Consider the following 19,962-nt stretch of genomic DNA (forward strand, 5'->3'; position numbering starts at 1 on the left):
TCTGCCATACAGTAGCGGCCCCATCTGGGATCTGTCACTGCTGACAGCACCACAGGGCACAGCCGTGATCTTCTGCACAGCCTGCACTCCCCGAAATACCCTCCTTAATCAAAGGATGTCTGCGCGCCCGATCTCAGCGGAACGCGCCGGCGAATTCCAGCCCCGGCCCGCCCCCTCCCCACGGACACAGCCGGGGCCCCTCTGGTCTTCCCAGCACATTAATTAAAAGCGGAAAAAAGACCAAGGCTGATGTCATTCCTCTCAGAAGATCATAAACGTAAAAGAGGCATCCTGTGAGAATCCCTGAAAATGACTTTAATGAATAATTTCAGAGACAGTTATGGCTTTGGGTGATTACTGAGCGAGAATATGAAAACCAGATTTGCAAAGCAAAGGCGATGGTCAGGCGGCCAGGCGGCCACTTTTCCATTAAAACCGCACCAACTTTCCTTCAGTGCCAAGTTCTAGTTACAGACTTACGCTGCATTTTCTCCTTTAAAAGTAAAAGCAACAAGCACCCCCTCCCCCACCAGCGTTTCTGCCTGACCCTAAAGAGAAAAATGTCAGCTTAAGGCAACAACAACAATCTACTTTAAAGAGAAGGCAACCATGCCCTGGCCTCAGTGGCCACTGGCCTCCATCCTTTCACCAAGGAAGTATTTACTGCCGTCTCCATTTAGAATGGTGTTTTTTGATACCTTCTTGGCACTGAGCTTCTTGGCACTGAGCTTCTTGGCGTTGATGAAGGTTGAAAATTTCTTCTGCTCCTAAGTTCACTGTTTGTTCTATATCCTTTCAGCTTCACAATCCTACCTCTTACAGAAGAATCTGCAGGTCTCCCTAACTCTGTAGTTACTGTTCACCAATGGATTTGAAGATGGTTCTACAACAAGAAATACCATTTTGAAACTATCTGGTCACAGGGAAGCATTGGGTTGGGTCTGTTTGGTTCATGATTAGTGTATTAAATATACTATCTGAGAAAACTGGGTTGTTGGTTGGGGAGGGAGAAGGTGAGTACCCTGTGATCCTTTATATTAATGGTCTAGCTGCCTGCAAGCCTGACTCCTTCATTTGGAAATATGAGATGGGATTCTCTGGACCTGTGGCCCAGGTTGATTCAATCCACCTATTGTAATTCAAGTAAAAGTTAATTTATGCTACGTGCAAAAAAGTATTAGGGGCAAAAGCAATATGGAGCTTTTGTTGTTGTTAGTTTAGTTTGTTTGTTTATGTGTGCATGTTTTTGAGTGGTCTGAATGATTCAGACTATTTGCCTGAGCAGACTGTCATTAAAGCAGATCCTGGAGAAGCCACTTGCCAGCATTGTGGGAAACTCCTTTGTGCAGCCATTGCCTGCCCTTCCCCCCTCTAGAAGCACTGATAGGTTCCTCCTACTCCAATCAGGAAGTATTCAGCTGCCTAAAAGCCCCACTTTCCCATCCAAGTACTAACCAGGCCCGACTCTGCTTAGGTTCCCAGGTCAGATGAGATCTGGCATGTTCAGGGTGGTATGGCCTTAATAGTATAGGAAAAGGAGAAGCCAAAGAACTTATATGTACAACCCATGGACATGAACGAAGGGGGATGGATGCTGGTGGGAGGGACAGTGCTGGGCAGAGAGGAATAAAGGGGAGAAAATAAATGGGACAACTGTAATAGCATAATCAATAAAATATACTAAAAAAAAAGCCCCACTCTCTATCCCTAGCCCCCAAAGACTCCCCTCCCCCCAGCCTCTGCTGGGGATAAGGGTGGGTGGAAGGGGGAGCCAAGCTCTCTCAAATGTGACGTTTTCACTGACTTATGAGGAAATGATTCTCTTCCGTTCCAGATTACATGAAGACACTTTGGAGTTTGGTGTATTGAGTGCCTTAAAGAATTGAGGAGGAGTGGACATTTGAGAAACTTTCTCCATTGGATTTTCTGTTTATATTTGATAACCTTGGCCCTCCAAATAGATCTTCTTGTTACTACACTCAAAACATGGGCTCTGACTTATTTTCTAACTAAATTCACTGTAGTCTCTGAGTAAACACTCAGCTTAGTCTTCGCAGCCTGTGTGCAAATGAAAAGCATCTTCTGGATTTTGCTTTGAGTCCTTGCATTGACCATTTAAATTGAGGTACAGGACTGATCCATGATATGGCCAATTCTCTCCCTGTAGACACTTTAAATATTACAGGTCTTGCCCTCCCCCTACCCCATGCTTGATAAAGCCACCCCAAATCGTCCAGTGTTTCACATTGGGGGGTTGAGAGTGTGCCAAGGGTGAGAGACCGGCTGCAATGGGTATGTGTGGCCTCAGGCTGTGGTTCCCAAATGCTCTGGGGAGGGGGGAAGGCTTTTGAAAATTGCAGACTTTGGATCTCCTCCCTGACCTGCTAAATCAGAATTTCTGGTGAAGGAGGAGTTGAAATAAAGACTGAATGTATCATCTTTTCAAGGTCTCTGGGGATTTCAGATAACTAGCTAGGTGTGGGAAGCTCCAGTCTGAAGGGTTATGGAGCTGGATCATCCCAGCGACCAGGACAGTGCCCCAGGTGCCAGCATCCAAGGTCTGAGGTGTGGCCCTCTGTCCAGGAATTATACAAATACATCCAGTCGCTGCCCTGATCTTTGAGACGTAGTACAGGACAAAGCTTCTACCAGTCCTGCTTGCCCCTGCGAGGTGTCAGTGTTTTGCGCCAAGGACAGCTCTGGAGTGGTAAGGAGCAGGGAGGCGGAAGAGGGTCTAGAGCATCTGCTCCTTAGATCCATCAGGTGTTAATAACAGGTGCAAAGACGAAGGCTTGGAGAGAAGTCCTGATCTGTAATTAGCCCTCCACCCCACTAGGCAGAGACTCACACTATTTTAGCTCCAAAGGCTGTAGGGGCCGAGCGGGTGCCAGTGCAGGGAGTGCACCCCTAAGAGTGGCCTAGACCCCTAAGCGCCTCCCCCTTCCCCTCCCTTGGCCGCTTTGGGCACCGCAGCAACCGCCTCGGCTGCTAGCGTAGGAGAACAGCACCCTAGCCCGCCGGTCAGGGCCGGATGTGGGAGGTTTTCCAGGCGGAATGCACCAGACCTGAGAGTTGGAAAATTTAAAGTGGGGAGGAGGGACAGTAGAAAAGTTAACCGGCTCTGCCTCTGCCTCACCTTAAACAGCGAAAACAAAAAACGTCTTCTGGGCTAAAAATATAAACTTAGAAAGTCCCAATGCACAGGCGAGCGGCGAGTTCCAGCTGCCGGCCTGGCCCGGGGAAGACTTGGCCGGGCGGCCACCCCTTACACCCAGCTCGGCTGGGATGGCTCCGAGCCGTCTGCCCTGACGTCAGCGAGGCTCCGGGCCCCGCCGCGGCGAGATAGGCAGCGCGGCCGGGCGCGGCGCTAATCACTCCCAGATGTCCCTAATAGCGGAGATAAAGACGGACGGAGCGGCCGGGAATAAATTTGTAATCAGGGCTCCACCATCTGATCATCAAAGCGGCCCAAATGCCGGGAGAATTTGAAGAGAATGTGTGTGCAGGGCAGGGGGGTCGTGCTCAGGGGGAGAGGAGGGGGCGCTCTCCTCGAAAGGAGCTGGCTTGGCGGGGCTGGGCCGGGAGAGCCGGGGGGCAGTCTAACTTCCGTGCGCACGCCAGTCAGAGCCGCCGTGCGCTGCGACTGCCCCGAGCCCGCAGCCCGCCCGGGCCTGGCCGCTGGCCCGTGACCGGCCGGCTGGGCCCCGGCAGGCGGCGGCCGGGAGCGGAGTGCAGGTTGCACAGCGGGTGGATGGACGGGAGGCGCGCCCAGAGCCGTTTGGCCCCCGGAAATATGGGATTCGTTTGGTCTCTGGCAGCTCACCCCCTCTCCTCCTCCCCTTATAAACAGTTAAAAAACAGTTTGCTCCCCTATCTGCCAGTAGACGTAAACTCTACAGCACGGCTGGGCTCGAGCCCCGGTCCTGGGCCGCAGCCTGAGCGCGGCTCCAGGGTCTTCTCTCAAAGGGATCCTCGGCTCCGACAGGCCAGGCGTCCTGTTGGTCCCTAAGACCCCGTTGCGTCTGTTCCTCGCACTGGGATGTGAACCGCAAGAGTTGGGTCTGGTGGTTGGGTTCCCTCAGGCCAATTGATCCAGAAAAGCCGGGCAGATTCAGCTCTCTACAGGGCATACGCCACAAGCCTCCTTTCCAGATCATCTTCTCTTGGCATCTACCACCAGTCTCTTTTCCAAATCCAGGCACGTGGGTGGAACTGGCGGACAGGGAGAACGCACGGCAACTGTGGAAGAGAAAATCGCCAGCCGCACGCGCGGCGTTAGACATAGCGTTTCCTTAAAGGCACAGGGATGACTGAGAAGTTTCCCGCGCTTTGCAGACCCGCAATGCAGACACTGGCCAGACTATTGTATACTTTGCACAGTTTACTGTCCCCTGCATACACACACCTCAAGCCCTCTCAAGTGGAACGGCTCTCTCTGCAAAGCAGCCGGAAGGCCTTCCTCCAATTTCTGTGTCTTTGCACTTGAGCTCACTCTTTCTTACTATCGTCACTCTATCCTGCAAAATACGTAGGATATTTTCACCCTCCTGTTACCTTAACAGCTGGGTGAGATACCAGCTCTGCGATCATCACGGTGGGGAGTGGGTCGTGCCACCACTGGCGCCACTACTGCACTCACCTTACATGGAGACCACCAGGCTGCATGGCCCTGCCACGCTAGAGGAGGGCAGCCTAGGCTGGAGATCCACCTTCCCAGGTGCCCTACCTACTGGCTATTCCTCTCAGAAGCTGGAGCTTCCCATGGATCCCCCAGAAAGAGGGGACCTCCGGAATTTAGAAGGCAAGGAGAACATCAGGTGATCTTGCTGTCATCTTCTTGGCGTCTTGACCTGAAAAAGCTCTTACAGCTGCTGTCAGTGTCCTGGCTGGGAGGCGAAGGCCCTGGAAAACCAAGCCTGGGAGCAGGGAGTGTGCTTAGGTCCCCCTCTGTTGAGTTTTCCAAATCACTTCCCAAGAAAATTGAGAATGGGTTTGTAGGGCCCGACACACACACACACACACACACACACACACACACAGCAGCGAGTCCCAGCTCTGCTTGTGCTCCAGGGTTATCAGGCGCTCGGCCTGCCTGGCGGTCTGGGGCCGAACCCTGACAGCCAGATCTACCATCAATTTACCTTCCGCCGCCCCAGCTTCCCATTTAGCTTTTAACGTCAAATCCTGCATTTTTGTCGGCTCCGGCCTGTCTAGAGAGCTTGTGATTTCGCTGCAGGAGTGATTGCTTTTAACAAAATGGCAGCAACCATATTATCCGAGCAATTAAAACAGAGACCTTTTAGCCATCCCACATGGCAGGAACTTGAAAACTTTTTTTTAAGGAGAAAGAAAGGGAGTTAAAAAAGATATAAATGTGTAGAGGAGAAAAGCACGGAAGCCCCATACGCACAAGAAACGCCTGTCCCGCACACCACTCACTTGCTCACTTTCCTGGGACTTGACAACATGGGGCAGGGATGTTGGGAGGCTGGAGTGACTCATAATCTGGGTGTTTTGCCGGTGGGAGTGTCAGGCCTTTTAGGGTGTGCCTCTGGTTAGGCGGTTTGGGCTCCTGAGTTGTCGGTCCTGCTGCAGGTCTGGCTTTCTGGTTCCTGGTGGACAGGAATGTCGAGGTGGTTTGAAGCGTGGGGCCTGCTGCTGCTGGGCCGGAGGAAGCAGCGGGGCAGGCAGGAGAGGAAAGGAGAGGAGAGGGGAGCCCGGGCCCAGTCCAGACAAAGACCTCGGATTTCTTGAGAGCAGGTTTACAAGCTTGTGTAGGAGCGAGCTGCCCGGCCCGACGGTGCTGCCAGAGTTTTCTGGTTCCCTTCAGCCGGTGTTTAATAAACCAGGAAAAGTGTTAAACGAGCAGATATGCATTAAGGCCCAGATGGGAAGTAGACCAGCTACTCAAGTCCAGCGCCAGCACACATGCATGATGAAGATAACTCCTTCCTGGCTCCTGTTCTGAAAACCTCACGGCCTCCCCACCATTCACTCCACTACTTCAGGAGACGCTTTCCATCGACCCCTAGGATCTGGCTGGTGTCTTTCTCTTCAATGGATTAAAGTAAAGATGCCAAAGGTGGCAGGAGGCAGGAGAGGGAGGGAGCCACTCGGTCAAACGGACAGGGATCCGGAGAGTAATAGAAAAATCAGGGCGCGCCTCCCTCCGCCCCCCAGTGCTATAAACAAAGGCAAGTGTCTGTAAACACAGCCCCGCGCCCACCACGTCGGCCCAGCGCCGGCTGACCCGAGGGGAGAAAGTTCAGATCGTTTTGGCCGAGTTGTTCTAACCCCTCGCCCTCGCGTTGTCAGCTGCCCGCAGAAGAGACCCGCAGAGCCACTCGCTGTCTCTCCCCCGGCACTTGCCGAGTTCCCCTGCTGCAGGCTGCGCGCTCAGAGTGGGCACGGGCCAGGCGTGGGAACCGTTGGAATATGAGGGGAGGGTCTGTGCCCGAAGCCGAGGTGCGAACATCACCCCGAGGATGGGTTCCAAGATGGAAAGCCTCTGGCAAGCCTCCCTAACACCAGATTTATATACGTGGCGTTTCATGAAACAAACCGCTTTTTAATACGTTTCACCTTTCTTCCCTCCCCCCTCCTCACTCCTCAATCCCTCCCCCTCTCCCCCCTCCCCGGCCTGCCCAGTCCTTTAAGGCACACCAGTTTCCCTGGTTCCTAGCGCAGAGGTTTAGGCTCCAGCCAAGACCGCGGGAGAAGGAGGCCTCGGGGACTTCCTTCCGGGTCGTGCTGGGACTCCGAGAGACCAAACCTCGGGCGGGGTACAGTCCCGGGGGGCTGGTAGTCGGGGAGGGGTCGTTTGCTTGGCTGGCATGAGGCCGGGAGGACTTCAGACACCGCACAGTTAATATTGAGTTCCCTGTAGCTCCTTGTAAATCTAGCTCCCACCACCCACCCCCTTTAAATCCTTGGTCGCGATGGAGATTTCTTACTTGATGTTACCTAAGTTCCCTGTTACCTAATCAGGGACTTCTCCGAAGGCCCTCCTTCTGAGCCCCCCTCCCCAGCCTGCTCAGAGGAGAATCCACACCACTCCGCCCCCCCACCTTGACCCCGTTGAGACCACGCATAACCTCCTCTCTTCTCTTTCCTTTCCCCCTCTCCTTTCTTAGATGAAAACCCTATATTTTGAGTTAAAGGCTCTAATGCCTGGGATCCTCTCCAAACCTCCTCAACTGAAAACGCGCTCCCCAACAGAAACCTAGGTCCCCACCCAATGGCTTCTGGTTGATTTCAGGAAAACAAGGACACCTTTCCACCTTCTGGGGGAACTGAGGCCCTTCTCCAGCCCAGACCCTCTTCCTACAGACCACTCAGGGTTCTCCTGGGGGCTGGAGGGGGGCAGGAGGGAGGAGCCCAGGTGCTGTGGCAAGATATTCATCAAGGACCCTTCTCTTTATGGGACCACCACGCCCTGGGAGGACCATTGCTTCAGGTGATTGGTCGAAATCACTGACTCTTTCAAATAAAGTTAGAGGCAATCATGATAATTTAGTTTACTTCTGAATATTTTAAATATTATGAAAACAAATATAACAGTTTTGTTTTCAAAACTCTTTTGAGGTATCAACTATTAAAAGATTGGGGTTTTGTAAAAAAAACACACAGTGGTTTATTGAATACTTACAACGTTTACACCTTCAATATTAATTAAATTCCACTTAGTTTTAGAGGACGGAAGTGCACGAAACAAGTAGCTGTTGGAAACGTCTTCGAATCGAGAACAACCACAGAGGAAAGGACAGCACTAGATACCGACCCCAACGGAAATGTTAGCGGCCCCGTTTTCCGTTTTGAAATAAAGCTTTATAATCCCCAAGAATATTTATATCCAAAGGCCAATTATTAAAGATACACTTCACATACACACCAATGTCCGCTGTTATCTGGAAGGGCAGGTGGGCAGGGGCCACGCTGGTGTCTACACAGCCGGGGGGAACATTCAAACACAGAGAATCTACGAGACGACGGGATCCCTTACCACGCGGGAGTGTCCTCTTCATATTAAAATATGGAATGCTTTTCTTCAAATATCCACTATTTTTGGAGGGGGAGGTGGGGAGCGGATGCCTCAAAGGGGGGCAAAGAGAGGGGAGGCAAATTGCACATAAATAAACCGGATGACTCCAAATGCAAGTAGTCCTCGGGTCGGAGCGCGTAGAGCTTGCCCGGAGTCCTGGCTCTACATCCGGCTCCTGGGCCCCAGCTCACTAGGCTCTCCTCCTCCTCCTCCTCCTCACTGCTTGAGCTCCAGGGCCCAGACGTGCTGCGGCCAGCCCGTCCGGCCTTTGCTTTTCTTGTCGTTGCTGCTCACTGTGCTTTTCAAGATTTCGTTCTGGGCAGAAGGGAGGCGAGGGGGAGAAAAGTGGAAAGAGAAATTCAGAGAGGAAACCTGGTTCCACGCCACCCTCGCGCTCCCCGAGCTCGAGAAGACAGGGAGACAGGGAGGAAGGGATGGGAGGTGGGATGGCTTTAATTCCTAGCCCCTGCAGAAAAGCTACGAAGACTGGCGCTGTCCTACCTACAGCCCAGGCCTCCAAGCGCCTGCAACCCTCAGATACCAGATCGGCACGTTTATAAGCAACCACCGGTTTTCAGGTCCTTTATAGAGGACCTGGGGGCCCTTAGCGGGGTCAGCCCTAAATGTGGTTTCCCCGGTTTCAATCGCAAACCCAGACCCGCGCTCTTAGGAAGAAAGGGAGAAGTTCCCTCGCCCTGGCTTGGGCCTGTGGCCGGCGGCTCTCTGCCACCAGCTTAGCAGTACTTCTCCTCCAAGGCCTCTGAAATCCCTGGTTATTCTGGAGGTCACTCGTTTATGCAGCGCCTGAAGCGCCACAGACCCCAAGGAAGAAACACTCGACAAATGGGATTATTTTTCAGGTCCTTTTCGGCAACAGCCCTGCTCTGAGCACCATCACCTTAAGGGAACTTGGGTAGGGACTTGAGAAAACTAATTTTCAGTTATAATTTCGAGTTATTGTTAACAACAGTGATCATAGTAATATTTACTCTTTGTCTTAAAATGTGCAGGTCAATGCAAATAAAAGAAGAAATACCCATGAAATGTACTCATCTGATACATTGCATTTTAACCTCAGGGCCAAAGAGCAACTGGAGCTGCATTTTGAGGTTAAAAGTGCTTACTTCGTGTTTCCCTTTATGTCTTCGGGGCACAGTAAGAACAACCATAAAACTCTCTTAGAATCCGTGGCGGCCTCGTTCTCAAAAGGTGGAAATGGATTCAATAGTAACATAATTGGAATAGAGAGTTTATGCGAGACTTATTTTTGGAATACCTCAAAGCATTGGATTGGAGGCCCAAAGCAGTTCCAAAGGTCACAGAATGAGGGGTCTGGGCCAGTGCTATCGGATGATCAGTCGCAACCCTGAGACTGCGAGGTCCACCCTAAGTGCCTGGGAGACCAGCGATAACCCGGAGGGAAGATCTCTAGAGCGAAGCACCCCTCTTAGCCTCCTTCTCCTGCTGACACCCTCCCTTGTCTCCTCTGCCTTTTCGGGGAACCATCCCTACCGCGAGCTGGTGCAAACAACGTAGGCTCAGGAGGCAGCCAAAGAAAGCAGGATGCCATCGCTCAGCCCATGCGGAAAGAGACGGGGAGCACCGGCCGCTCGAACCCCGCACTCCCAATGCCCGCTGCCCCGTGGTACTAACCAGCTCTTTCTTCCTTTTCTCTTCTTTCACATCTGTTTTCTTGATTTCCGCCTTGAAGGCCTCCGCCTCGCCGTTCTGGTCGTCCTTGGCCAGCAGGTCCATGAGGTAGGCGATGTAGCTGGTGGCCAGGCGCAGTGTCTTGATCTTGGAGAGTTTGGTGTCGGCGGGCACGTTGGGGATGCACTCGCGCAGTTCGGCGAAGGCGCTGTTGATGCTCTGAGTCCTCCGCCGCTCCTTGCGGTTGGCGGTGCCCCGGCGCTTCACAGGGCGCGGCCCCCCCAGGCCCGGGGGCCCGGCGCCCGGCGGCACCCCCCCGTAATGGGAGTGGTCCAGGCCGGCGGCGCCGCTGGCATAATCGGGGCTGTAGGACAGGGCCATGCTGTAGTCGGGGGGCGACATCTCGGGGTGGCCGATGAGCCAGCCATGGAAGTAGGGGTTCTCCTCGTGGCTGCAGCGGCTGGCGGCGGCGGCGGCAGCTGCGGCGGCGGCAGCGGCGAACGGGTAGCCCTCATGGTGCACCACCGGGTGGTGGGGGAAGCCCCCCACCAGACTCATGTCGCCCTCCGCACCCCTCCACGCGCCCCAGCGTGCGCGCAGCCCCGCCGCCCCCTCGGCCCGGGCCCCTGCCTCAGCGCTCGGTGGCCTCCCCCACCCCCCACCCCCCAGCCCCGGGGCGCCCGGGCCGGCCCGGCAGCCGCAGAGGGGGCTGCTGCAGCCCGGGCCCCGGCCCCCCGCCTGGCCGGCCGGGCCCGCCTCAGCAGCGCTTCGGCCGCCGACTCCCCATGGGGCGCGGCGAGCTGGTCCCGGCACCGTGCGCCCTTGGCCGCCGCCTCCGGCTCCCGCCTTGCTCCGGGGCCCGCGCGCCGGCTGCTGCTTCCCGGGGTGCTGAGGGGACGCCGAATCTTCGGGTGCTCATGCAAAATTGCCCGGCTCCCGCGAGGCTGCTTCTCGGAGTCGCAGGGCTCCACGCCCCGGCCGCAATCCTGGCACCGAGTCCCGGGACGAGTCCGAGCCGCCGTTGGAGGAGCCGGCCCGGCTCTGCAGGGAGGCGGCGGGGTCGACTGCTCACTGTGAAGCTACCTTCGTGCGACCCTCCCCTTCCCGCCCCTTCCCCTCCCCCCACCAGCCCGATCTGGGTTCTTGGGCGCTTATTGTTTTAATGGAAATTTTGGTGGTAGTTGTTTTGGTCCTTGAATGTGATTTTAGCTGCGAATAACGTGTCCTCGCTCCTCTAGGGCTCCCTCGGAGGGTTTTCAGAGAGGTCTCAGTGCATCCATTTTCTCAGATCCTCTCCTTCTTTGGGGGAAGGATTTGGGGCCCTGCGGTCGCCTTGGAGCGCGAAGGCCTTCGGCTCCTGCTGTCAGAGGCGTCTGCGCGGTGGCCGAGGGAGCTCCGGGGTGGCGGTGGCGGCGGCGGTTCTGGGCTGGACGCCGTGAGGGGACCAAGCGAATTTTCCCAGCAAGATCTCCATGTACAGCTACATCTTTAGGGCCGCTCGGGTTAATATATGTCGTCAGAGGCTCCTCACGCCAATCCCGGGGCGGCGGGGGCGGCGCCTCGCTCCCTCCGCAATAAAACTTTTTGATGTTCTTTTTGCTAATTGCCGAGGTCCTCTTCTAGGATTGGCTGCCCCTTCATAACCATAAGATAATTAAAACGAGGGGGGGCAGGGTTAAAAAAACTTTTTTATCAGCCAGAGGTTAATGCAAGTGTTTAACAGATGCTTCATTATTAAAATATTTTTTCCCCACCTTTCAAATATTGAAGAATCTCAAACCAGGTACAGTATCACTCCGTGTTTTGTTTTTTTGTTTTTTGTTTTTTTTTTCTGGTTAAATGAAAGGAATGTAGATATTGCTTTTCGAAGTTCGATAGGTAACCGAGGCAAGAAATTCAGCTGGCATACGGGTGCAGTGTTGCGCGGGGCCGAGAGCAGAGGCGGCAAGGCCCCCACGAAGGGGCGGCTGAGCCGAGAGGGGCGCAGGGCGCGGCGGGGAAGGCTGCTGCTCGGACCTGGGCACAGGCTGGAAACTCCGAGCTCTGTGCCTCTTCACTTACCCGCCACCGTAATCCGGGCCCGGGCGTTTGGTGTGGCTCATGTTATCGTGGCTGCTTTTGGAGACCACGGGCGAGACCCCCGGCACAACGGTCAAGCTGATTGAAAATCCTCTTATTTCCATGTTCTTCAGGGACACCAGTCCGCAGGAAGACCTTGGGCGATTTCAAAGCGCAGGCAACTCGGTTCCTCGAATTTGTGATGTGGCCGGTATTGGTGTTCCCCTGGTTTAACTAGCCTGTTTGGTAAGTAACTGAATATTTTTTACAGCGTGTTCAGAGCTTATTTTCCAGTTTTTATGAACAAACATATAAATATATCTTCGCATTCCTGCCTCTCTCATAAAAGCGGGCATCTGTGGAAAGCAGGTTTAGTTAGCGGAGGGGAACCATTAAACACCGGTTTAAGAGGCAGGCCAGGAGGACGGCTCGTGGATGTTTAGACTGCTGGCATTGGTGATCTTGAACGCATTATAACGGAAAATGGATCTCTACTTGTAAGTCACCGGGCCGCAGGGCTCTGGCCGGGCGGCCCTGCCTCGTGAGCGGCTTGAGAAGGATCGCAGGGGACTCCTCGGGCGAGGGGTGGTGGGAATGGGCAGTGGCAGGAGCTGAAGCTACCCGCTGGGCTTGGCCAGGAGCCTCGAGGGGAAGCTGTTGTATATAGATGAGGGTGGTAGATGAGGACTCCACTCGATAGATTTCGGCGTGGAAAAGGGTGTCCACAGAAGCCGGCGGGCTGTTCATTAGAGGGGCAGGAGGGAAGAGTGTGCAGAAACCCGTGCAGGCCTGGGCAGCCTGCAACGCGCTGATGCTGGGCCTGGCCAGGGTCCACCGACTATGCCACCTTGGTCACCTTCTTTTGGAGGCAGCCCTCTCCTTGCCTTCTGGGTGCTTTCATGTGGGGTACATAATTCAGGGATGGAAGGCAAAGTCCAGCGAGTGGAGGGCAGGGTTAGAGGGCACCCAACCCCAGTGCTGCCAGGGATTCCAGGCCCCAGCACAACAGTGCTGAGAAATATTGTTTCAGGTTTGCTGCCTGGGGCAGTAGGGCAGGGGAAGGAGCTCAGGGATGTAGAAACATAGGCTGGGTGTCCATATGAGGAGCATTCTGTCCTACTGGACGTCAGCTTCACCGGATGCCCTCGGCAGAACGTCTTAAGGCAGAGAGCAGGGAATGTCGAGTAGCTTAAGACAAATTCTTGTTGGAAAGTGCCAGGAGCTTACATATGGGCTCTGAACAAAATGGGGATCTAGAGTTTCAAACCTCCAACTTGGGTGGGTCTGCAGTTTTGAACACAAGGAGAGTCTTTTTCAGACCTTGTTCTTCCACGAAAGACTATAAGTAGTGTGGTTGGGGTTCTGTTTACATTTTCACCCAGAGGCAAACCCTGAATGTGTAAATACTGGTAGTTCAATCCCCTGACATTTGATACATTAAAAAAAAAAGGATCTGTTTATAAAAACACATCTAGGCCCAGGGAGCAGGTAGACAAAGTAAGATGGTTGCATCCGGGCTGGGAACAGATAAAAATTCTCGGGGAGTAGTTGGTAGTCTGCTTTCAGATCCACAGGGAGTTTTGAGAATTGAACAGAGGAAGAAGAGGCTGGGGGGAGAGGGGGGAGCTGGAGAATAGGATGCTGTGTCCACAAGAGGCAAGTGGCCTCAATGGTGAAGGCTTCAGAACTTGCCTTTCTCATGATCTTTTAATTGAAACAACAACAACAAAATGAGTGGGTCCCTTCATGGTCCCAGATAGCATGGCCAGTGATAAAAGAGATGGACAACAGGGGACAGAAAAAAGTCATAAAAGATGCTAATCTGAGCATCAGTCCTCACTGACAGTGTCATTATCAGTTAATTAATGTGGTCCAAGGGTGTAGGGCTTCATTTATCTCAGAAAGCTAAACGCAGGGGCTATGGCCTTAGAAAGGCGGCTTGGCATCAGGGACATATCGGTGAACTCTGCTGTCTTCAGCTGTATTTACTGACTCAGAGGCCAGACTAGCTGGGCTCCACTGTGAATTCTCAACCAAATGTGGCTACTTTCCCCTCTTGATGTTCTCCTTGCCACATTTTCTCCAGGTCTGTTGGGATACTGGGTTAGCTTGCTGCTTTGGAAAGCTGTGAGGCAAAGATGCCACCTCAAGTTTTCCTTCAATTTAGGTGGCCTGTGCCATTTGGAGCAGCAGTAGTGATGAAGTGATGGTAGTGGTGGCAATGAGGGGAAAATGGAGGGGAAAACAGGAGGGTGTAGTTCCAGGCTCAGATGTCAGCCCAGTGACCCCACCCCAGGGCATACATACAAGCGTGGCTTCTGGGGTGTGCTCCCCAAAGGGCACATTTTCTGAGTCCTCAGAGGGCCCAGCTGCTGAGATGAGGTTGGCTGGTGGCAGTCCTAGCGTGGGTGCCCACGGGAGGAATCCTGGCGAAGGCACACTTCCTGCCTCTCCTTCTCTGAGACCAGGGGCTGCAGCTTGTCGTACCCTGGCTGATCTGGAGCCCACTTCCAGGGGGAGGGGGGCGCACCCTGGTTTGGGAGAATGTTTGTGATTCTCTGTCCCCATCTTCCAGATCCTAGCTGATGGTGTACTTACTGTGCCGTGCCTTATGTCTGCCTCCAACTAAACAGACAGAACGGGGTTCAAACATTTTTTTGTGTGTGCCCACGTCTCTGTCCTTTTCTCTTCACTCCCACCCCTTCCCCTGGAAAAGATTCAAAGATCATAAGAGCGGCTGAGCACTCCCTTGCAAACATTTTCATCTTGTGAGATACTACTTTTAAAATCAATCTGGTTTAAACTAAATATATATATTTTTAAAACTTCAGTCTGTTTTCAGGGGAAATACAGATCTTATTGAGGTATTTATTATTCCAAAGGCAAGGGCAGTAAGTATCTTGTGTTTTGCTCATGAGAACTCAAAATAAACTGGACCCAAAAGGAACCAGGCCAAAGGGCCATAAACACACATTTTATGTTTACGGGAATTATGGCTCAATTCCCTTCGTCGTTTTTTCAAATCTTGTTTTACCTTATTTCCCCAACCAATGTAGAAGAAACTGAGCATTCCCCTATTTATCTATAATGACTGATCCCCAGGTGTGATAAAAACCTAGGAACTCATCAAACCCGGAAGGTGGCAGAAGAAGCAATATGTTCTTGAAGATGCAGCCCCAGCCCCACCTGCTCCAAAGACAGTGCTTCCTGCGACACCCAAGTGGTTCTGCCCTCCTGCCTGTACTGGGGTGGGGCTGAGTCATTTTCACACGCTAACTGCTTAGTTTCAGAGCCCTCGGGACATCTAGAAGGCAGCATATTGCCTGAGTGGCACGGTGGCAAGGATTTCTCTAACCGATATTTTGTAAACAAGGAAACCCTCAATTCTTTGTTTTCCTTTTTGGAAATGGTTGCCTACAGATGTGGCAAGTGACAGCGGCCCCAGAAACGAGGTGCTGCTCACTGTGCACATCCACAGAGCAGAATCAGGTTCAATGGGACTTTTGTGCCTGTTTCAGAAATGAAGGGCAAGAAAAGCTTCCCTTGGCTCTTAAGAGGTTTTATTTCTCGTGAGCATTTTCCTGTTTGGATTTTGGGTTGGGGGCAGGATATTGACGAGTGAGCCCTCTTCCCTCCTCTTCCCACCTCTTCCCCATCCAGAGCAGTTCTGTGGAGATGGGGGTGGGGAGGGGCTGATCCAACTGCAATGCCGACTATGGAGGGGCTGATTGCTTGGGATTCCTTTAGTCTAGTTATGATTAAGAGACATTTAAGTCAGTGGAGAAAACTGAGACTTGCTTGGTGCCTGTATATCTTCTCCACTCCCCGTTTTTGCCTCCCCCCATGTTCCCTCTCCTCTGTCCCTCCTCTCCTTCTGTCCTCTCTCTTTCCCTCCCTTCTAATTTGCCTCCAGCAATGTTTATATTTACAAAGTTTTTGATGTTACTGAACCTAAAACTGATGAAGAAAAATAAGATGTTGGTTCATCCTAACTCCTCTAAGAAAAAAACATTTTTTTTTAAAAAAATTGAGATATAATTGCCATATAATATTGTGTAAGTTTAAGGTATACAACATGTAAGAAAAAATCTTAATATCCAAGATTATTGGCATTGGGAATTTTCATTTTCTCCAAATAATTAATAACTAGACCTCCATGTTAACTGGAAGATATTCAGTTGGTCTGGAAGGATTTTCATTAATAAGGGAGAATTAAATACTTTGCTAGGTATCCTAGTCTGTCAAACTGAAATACTTACTCAAACTGAAGGGAATAAAAGATAATGTGCATGGAAAGACCTCATAAGAGGCAGTGTGATGCATATATGGGACGTGTTATGAATGTTATTACAGGGGCCCTAAGAGGTACTGTAAATCTGATCTTTGCTACTTTGTAGTAAAATGTAAAGTTTAGAGCATAAATGGCATAAGAAAATATATCCCACAGGATTTATGTGAACTTCTCGTCCACACTCTGGTTTCAAGTAAATTCCATCCACACTAGCAACATTTTCTTCCAAGCCGGGAGGAAATCATTCCGCATTCAGATGAGGAAGTAATTGTAATTTTGCATACATGCTCTGTGGAAGTAGTAAGAAATGAACTTCAGCTAGTCTGCAATCCCATCTGGTGTTCAGAAGATGTGAAAGCAAAGGGCAACTTAAAATGTGGGGCTTTGGGCAAACCGTTTCTGGGACTGAAAGGTTTGTTTGTGACTTGAGGGCCGGGCCATGGCCAGTTCTGAGTGCAGTGTGCTCGCATTCCTGGAAGTCGTGGTCTGAGGCCTCCTTTGCAAATCCACATGGATGGATTTCTCTAGCCCTGGCAGTTTCTCCCAAACCCTTTCTACTTTCTTCTAGGACCTTTGCTTCTAGACAAGGGACTTGAGCCAGGATGGTTAGGTTTCAGGTTAACAAAAAGAAACACTTTTATTGTCAATATTAATGGCAAACCTCGATTTTTACAAGGCTTGGGTTTAGCAGCGTGAGCAGATCAAAAGCAGCTTGGCTTGATTTCTCAATATTCTCTGGAGCTTAGAAAATTAACTGCAATTTTGGGCCTAACGAAACAACACACACACAAAGTTACAGAAATGTTAAAATTAATCTTTCAGCAGAGATTTTTTTTTAACCTGTGTATACAACATGTCAGGATCTAATAAATCTGCCCACTGAACCCAAGGCGAGTTTTGAAGGAGACCCCCTTAAGAAAAAGTGTGAGCAGGGTGTCTTCATTTGCAATGTCACAAGCCTGTTTCTGTGTGTGCATTCCACACTCGCCTTTCTGGCTGGGTAAGGATCCGGCAGACTGAGGTCTCCCTGGTAATTTGGGTATACCGAGTCTCCAGTTAATGATAGATAATCAGCCTTTGGGTCATTCGGTCATTCTCTTATTACAGACCCCTCCTGCTCTCTCTGATCTCCTTTCAAACTAAATTTCACACAAATAAAGCAAGACAGGGACAAACTCTTAAAAAGAGAGGGAGAGAAAGAGAAAGAAATATTAGAAACTCCTGATACAGAACTCTAAACAAGGAAAGGCAAGCTAAAAGAGGATAGGAAAGAACATCTTATCAAAATGAACATGCTGTGTACAAAACATGAAAAGAAAAGGCTCTGGTTTCTGTTAAAGTGACAGAAAATTAAAATAAAAATAATTGCAGGCAGAAAAGTTATAAACAGAGAAGGCAGGATGCTTGCTGGAAATGCGCAGCACTGGGAGGCTAATTGTTGTTGCAGATTATATATCGGCCCCACAGTTGGAGAGGCACTACTTTGTTCCATTTTCCAGAAGAGAATGATTTTCTTTTTAATACTTGTGTGAGTGCCCACTTAAGTTAACACAGGCCAAAACCTCTAGGAACAAAACACCGAGTTGCATTCTGCTTGCAAAGCCTCCAACTTCAAACGGAAGAATTGGTTTTGTGCAAGAAAAGTAGAATTCCATTCAGAACACATTTGGAGGTTTCACTAAATCAGTGACACTGGTGCTTTTTTGTTTTGCTGACAGAAGGTGCAGGTCATTCTTGGGGAAGTCCAACCCAAACCAGGCCTCCTCTGCCACCCAGAGGTCTTCCTTTCTGCCAGTCTCCATCTGCCTGTGACTCCAGAAAGACAAACTTCAGATTGGCCGAGCTACATCTCTGACCAGATCCTTTGGGGCTTGTGTGGCTTGAAGAGTTCTGGTGAGAGCGCCCCCAGTGCCATTTTTGCCCTGGCTTTCTTGGCCCAGGTCCAGGGCTCTGGAAGGGTCAAAGTCTAGCCACTGGTGTTGTCCGCAAGCCCTAAGTTTTCAATCTGATGAAAGATTGGAACTTTGGCTCAGGGCTTGATCAGCTCACAGTTGTACAAGTTAGAGGAGCAGGCGGGAGATGGCAGCAGGTGGCCAACTGTGGGTCTGGCACTGCTTGACTTGCCAGCACAGCTAGCGAACTCCTCTCTCTCACACTTCTGTGTTTCTTCTAGGCCCAGCCGAAATGCCACCTCCTCCAGGAGTCCTTTCCAGGTGTAGCTTCCCTTCTTTCTCCTCCCTCAAATCAGATTTCTTCCTTCTGAACTCCTTTCTGGTGCTGCTGCTCTGGTCTCTATGGTAGATCTCTGGGCTCTTCCTGTGGGTCGTGGAGAGACCAATCAATGCACTGAAGCCAGTAGGTGCTTAAACAGCTTGTGTAAAAGGGGTGATTCAGAGAAATCAGGTGAGTTCCGTGTATTCCAATAGAGGTCGAATTGGTTTTTATTTTGAAGGCGACTAGAGCTAATAGAGGAGGGCATCGCCTTGCATTAGGGAGCGGGCCTACATCGCTAAGCAATTGGGAGGGCCAGGGAAGGCTTCCTCCCGTCGATCGCAGTGGCATTGGGTCTGCGGCAGCCAGCTCTGGATCCGGGAGTGGGAGGCGCAGTCCAGCCTCACTGGGACTCCCTCTTCACCTCCTGGGCTCCAGAGGCAGAGCCGGCACGGTGGACTACTCTGGGCTCCCCGATGACCGGCGCCTCTTCTCTCTAAGCCTTAGTTTCCCCATCTGAACAAGGAGGTAATGGCACCGACCTTGAAGGTGTTCAGGGAAGATTAAATGAGATCTGTTTGTTCTCAATAAATGTTGATGTATTTTCTCTTCCTGCCTTTTTGGTTTCTTGCCCTCTCTTCCAGGCGCTCGAAGACCCAACCCAACAGCTAGAGCCAGGTCGCTTCGGGGGCACCGCGCGCCTCCGCTGGGATCACAAGGGCCTCGGCCGTCGCTGGACAGTGAGACGCAGAGTGAGACGCAGGGCTGCAGCCACAGCTCGGGACTGTTAGGGGACAGGAAGCGCATCCAGAGCCGCCACCCCAGACTCAGGCCACTGCGTTGGCTGCTGGGCCGCTCCCTTCCTCCTGGTTAAATTTTCGTTTTGATCCCACCGCCCCTCGGTAACAACAGCCAAGGAGGCCGGTTCTCCGCCGCTCAGCGCTGCGGGGAGGAGGGACCCCCTCCCCAGCTTCCTCCAGCGGGTCTGCGAGGACTTTTCGCTGGAGGCGGGCAGGAAGGGGTTAACCGCGCCCCTCCCCCCACCGCGCCCTCCGTGCCGGGCGAAGGCCGCCGCCTCCCTCGCGAGGTCTCATTAGGGAAACCCTTACCGCTATTTTCAACATTTCCTCAATCAAGAACCTTTAAATAGAGCTGCACAAACAAATTGGCGGCAAAAGCGTAGATCTTGTCACGATTGAGACCAATCCCAATATTTCAGCCTTGTTTGCTTTGCAATTACGGGTTGGCTTGTGGCAGCGGTGCCACCGGGGCAAATCTGCAGCCGCGCGCTCTCTCCTCCGCACCCTCGGCGGGTGGAGGGGGCCAGCCGCACGGCCGCTGCGGGGGCGGGGGAGGGGGCGGCCGCGGGGAGGGGACGCGAGGGGGCGCGGGCGGCCGAGCCGCTCGCAACCCGCGTGCGAAGGGCGCGCAGGGCGCCCGCGAAGAGAGCCGGACTCTTGAGGTTCCCGACGGAACCACGGAGGTATATACAACAACAGTGAACACATGTGGCAGTCATGCTGTGTCCTTACGCAGCTTCCTTTCTCTCCTCTCCCCTCTCTTCTGTCCCCATGACGCGTTTCTCCAGGATTTGTTGGCGGTGCCTGGCTTTCCCCTTCGCTCGCTGTTAAACTGCTAGCATGATTTGTTATATTTTCCATAGCTGCTTATTCTTGTTTGACTTTTTGTACCAAGTCTCTGTAACTCTGCG

General features: G+C 52.1%; 1 protein-coding gene and 1 long non-coding RNA gene across 5 annotated transcripts; one reads left to right on the plus strand and one right to left on the minus strand.

The window, feature by feature from the left end:
• Window positions 1–7,492: 7,492 nt before the first annotated feature.
• HAND2 (heart and neural crest derivatives expressed 2) lies at window positions 7,493–10,264 on the minus strand. Its single transcript, XM_028519803.2, has 2 exons — window positions 9,695–10,264; window positions 7,493–8,356 (listed from the first exon to the last, which is right to left on the minus strand). Exons 1-2 carry the CDS (start codon window positions 10,247–10,249, stop codon window positions 8,258–8,260), a joined length of 654 nt encoding a protein of 217 aa, XP_028375604.1. The 5' UTR covers window positions 10,250–10,264; the 3' UTR covers window positions 7,493–8,257.
• Window positions 10,265–11,176: 912 nt separating this feature from the next.
• Window positions 11,177–19,592, plus strand: LOC118501964. 4 transcript variants are annotated; one of them, XR_004904625.1, is made up of 5 exons: window positions 11,177–11,474; window positions 11,884–11,995; window positions 17,759–17,933; window positions 18,342–18,443; window positions 18,896–19,592. It is a non-coding gene; the product is annotated as an uncharacterized LOC118501964 (long non-coding RNA). The 4 variants fall into 4 exon arrangements; XR_004904623.1 differs by having other exon boundaries at window positions 17,759–18,443; XR_004904626.1 differs by lacking the exon at window positions 18,342–18,443.
• Window positions 19,593–19,962: the final 370 nt, after the last annotated feature.

This window comes from Phyllostomus discolor, chromosome 8, assembly GCF_004126475.2.
Source record: "Phyllostomus discolor isolate MPI-MPIP mPhyDis1 chromosome 8, mPhyDis1.pri.v3, whole genome shotgun sequence".
NCBI classification, from domain to species: domain Eukaryota; kingdom Metazoa; phylum Chordata; class Mammalia; order Chiroptera; family Phyllostomidae; genus Phyllostomus; species Phyllostomus discolor.

Coding starts and splice junctions, on each gene's coding strand:
- HAND2 (XM_028519803.2), bottom strand. CDS start 10,249: ATGAGTCTGGTGGGGGGCTTCCCCCACCACCCGGTGGTGCACCATGAG. Junction 8,357..9,694: donor AGAAAAGGAAGAAAGAGCTG/GTTAGTACCACG, acceptor CCTTCTGCCCAG/AACGAAATCTTGAAAAGCAC.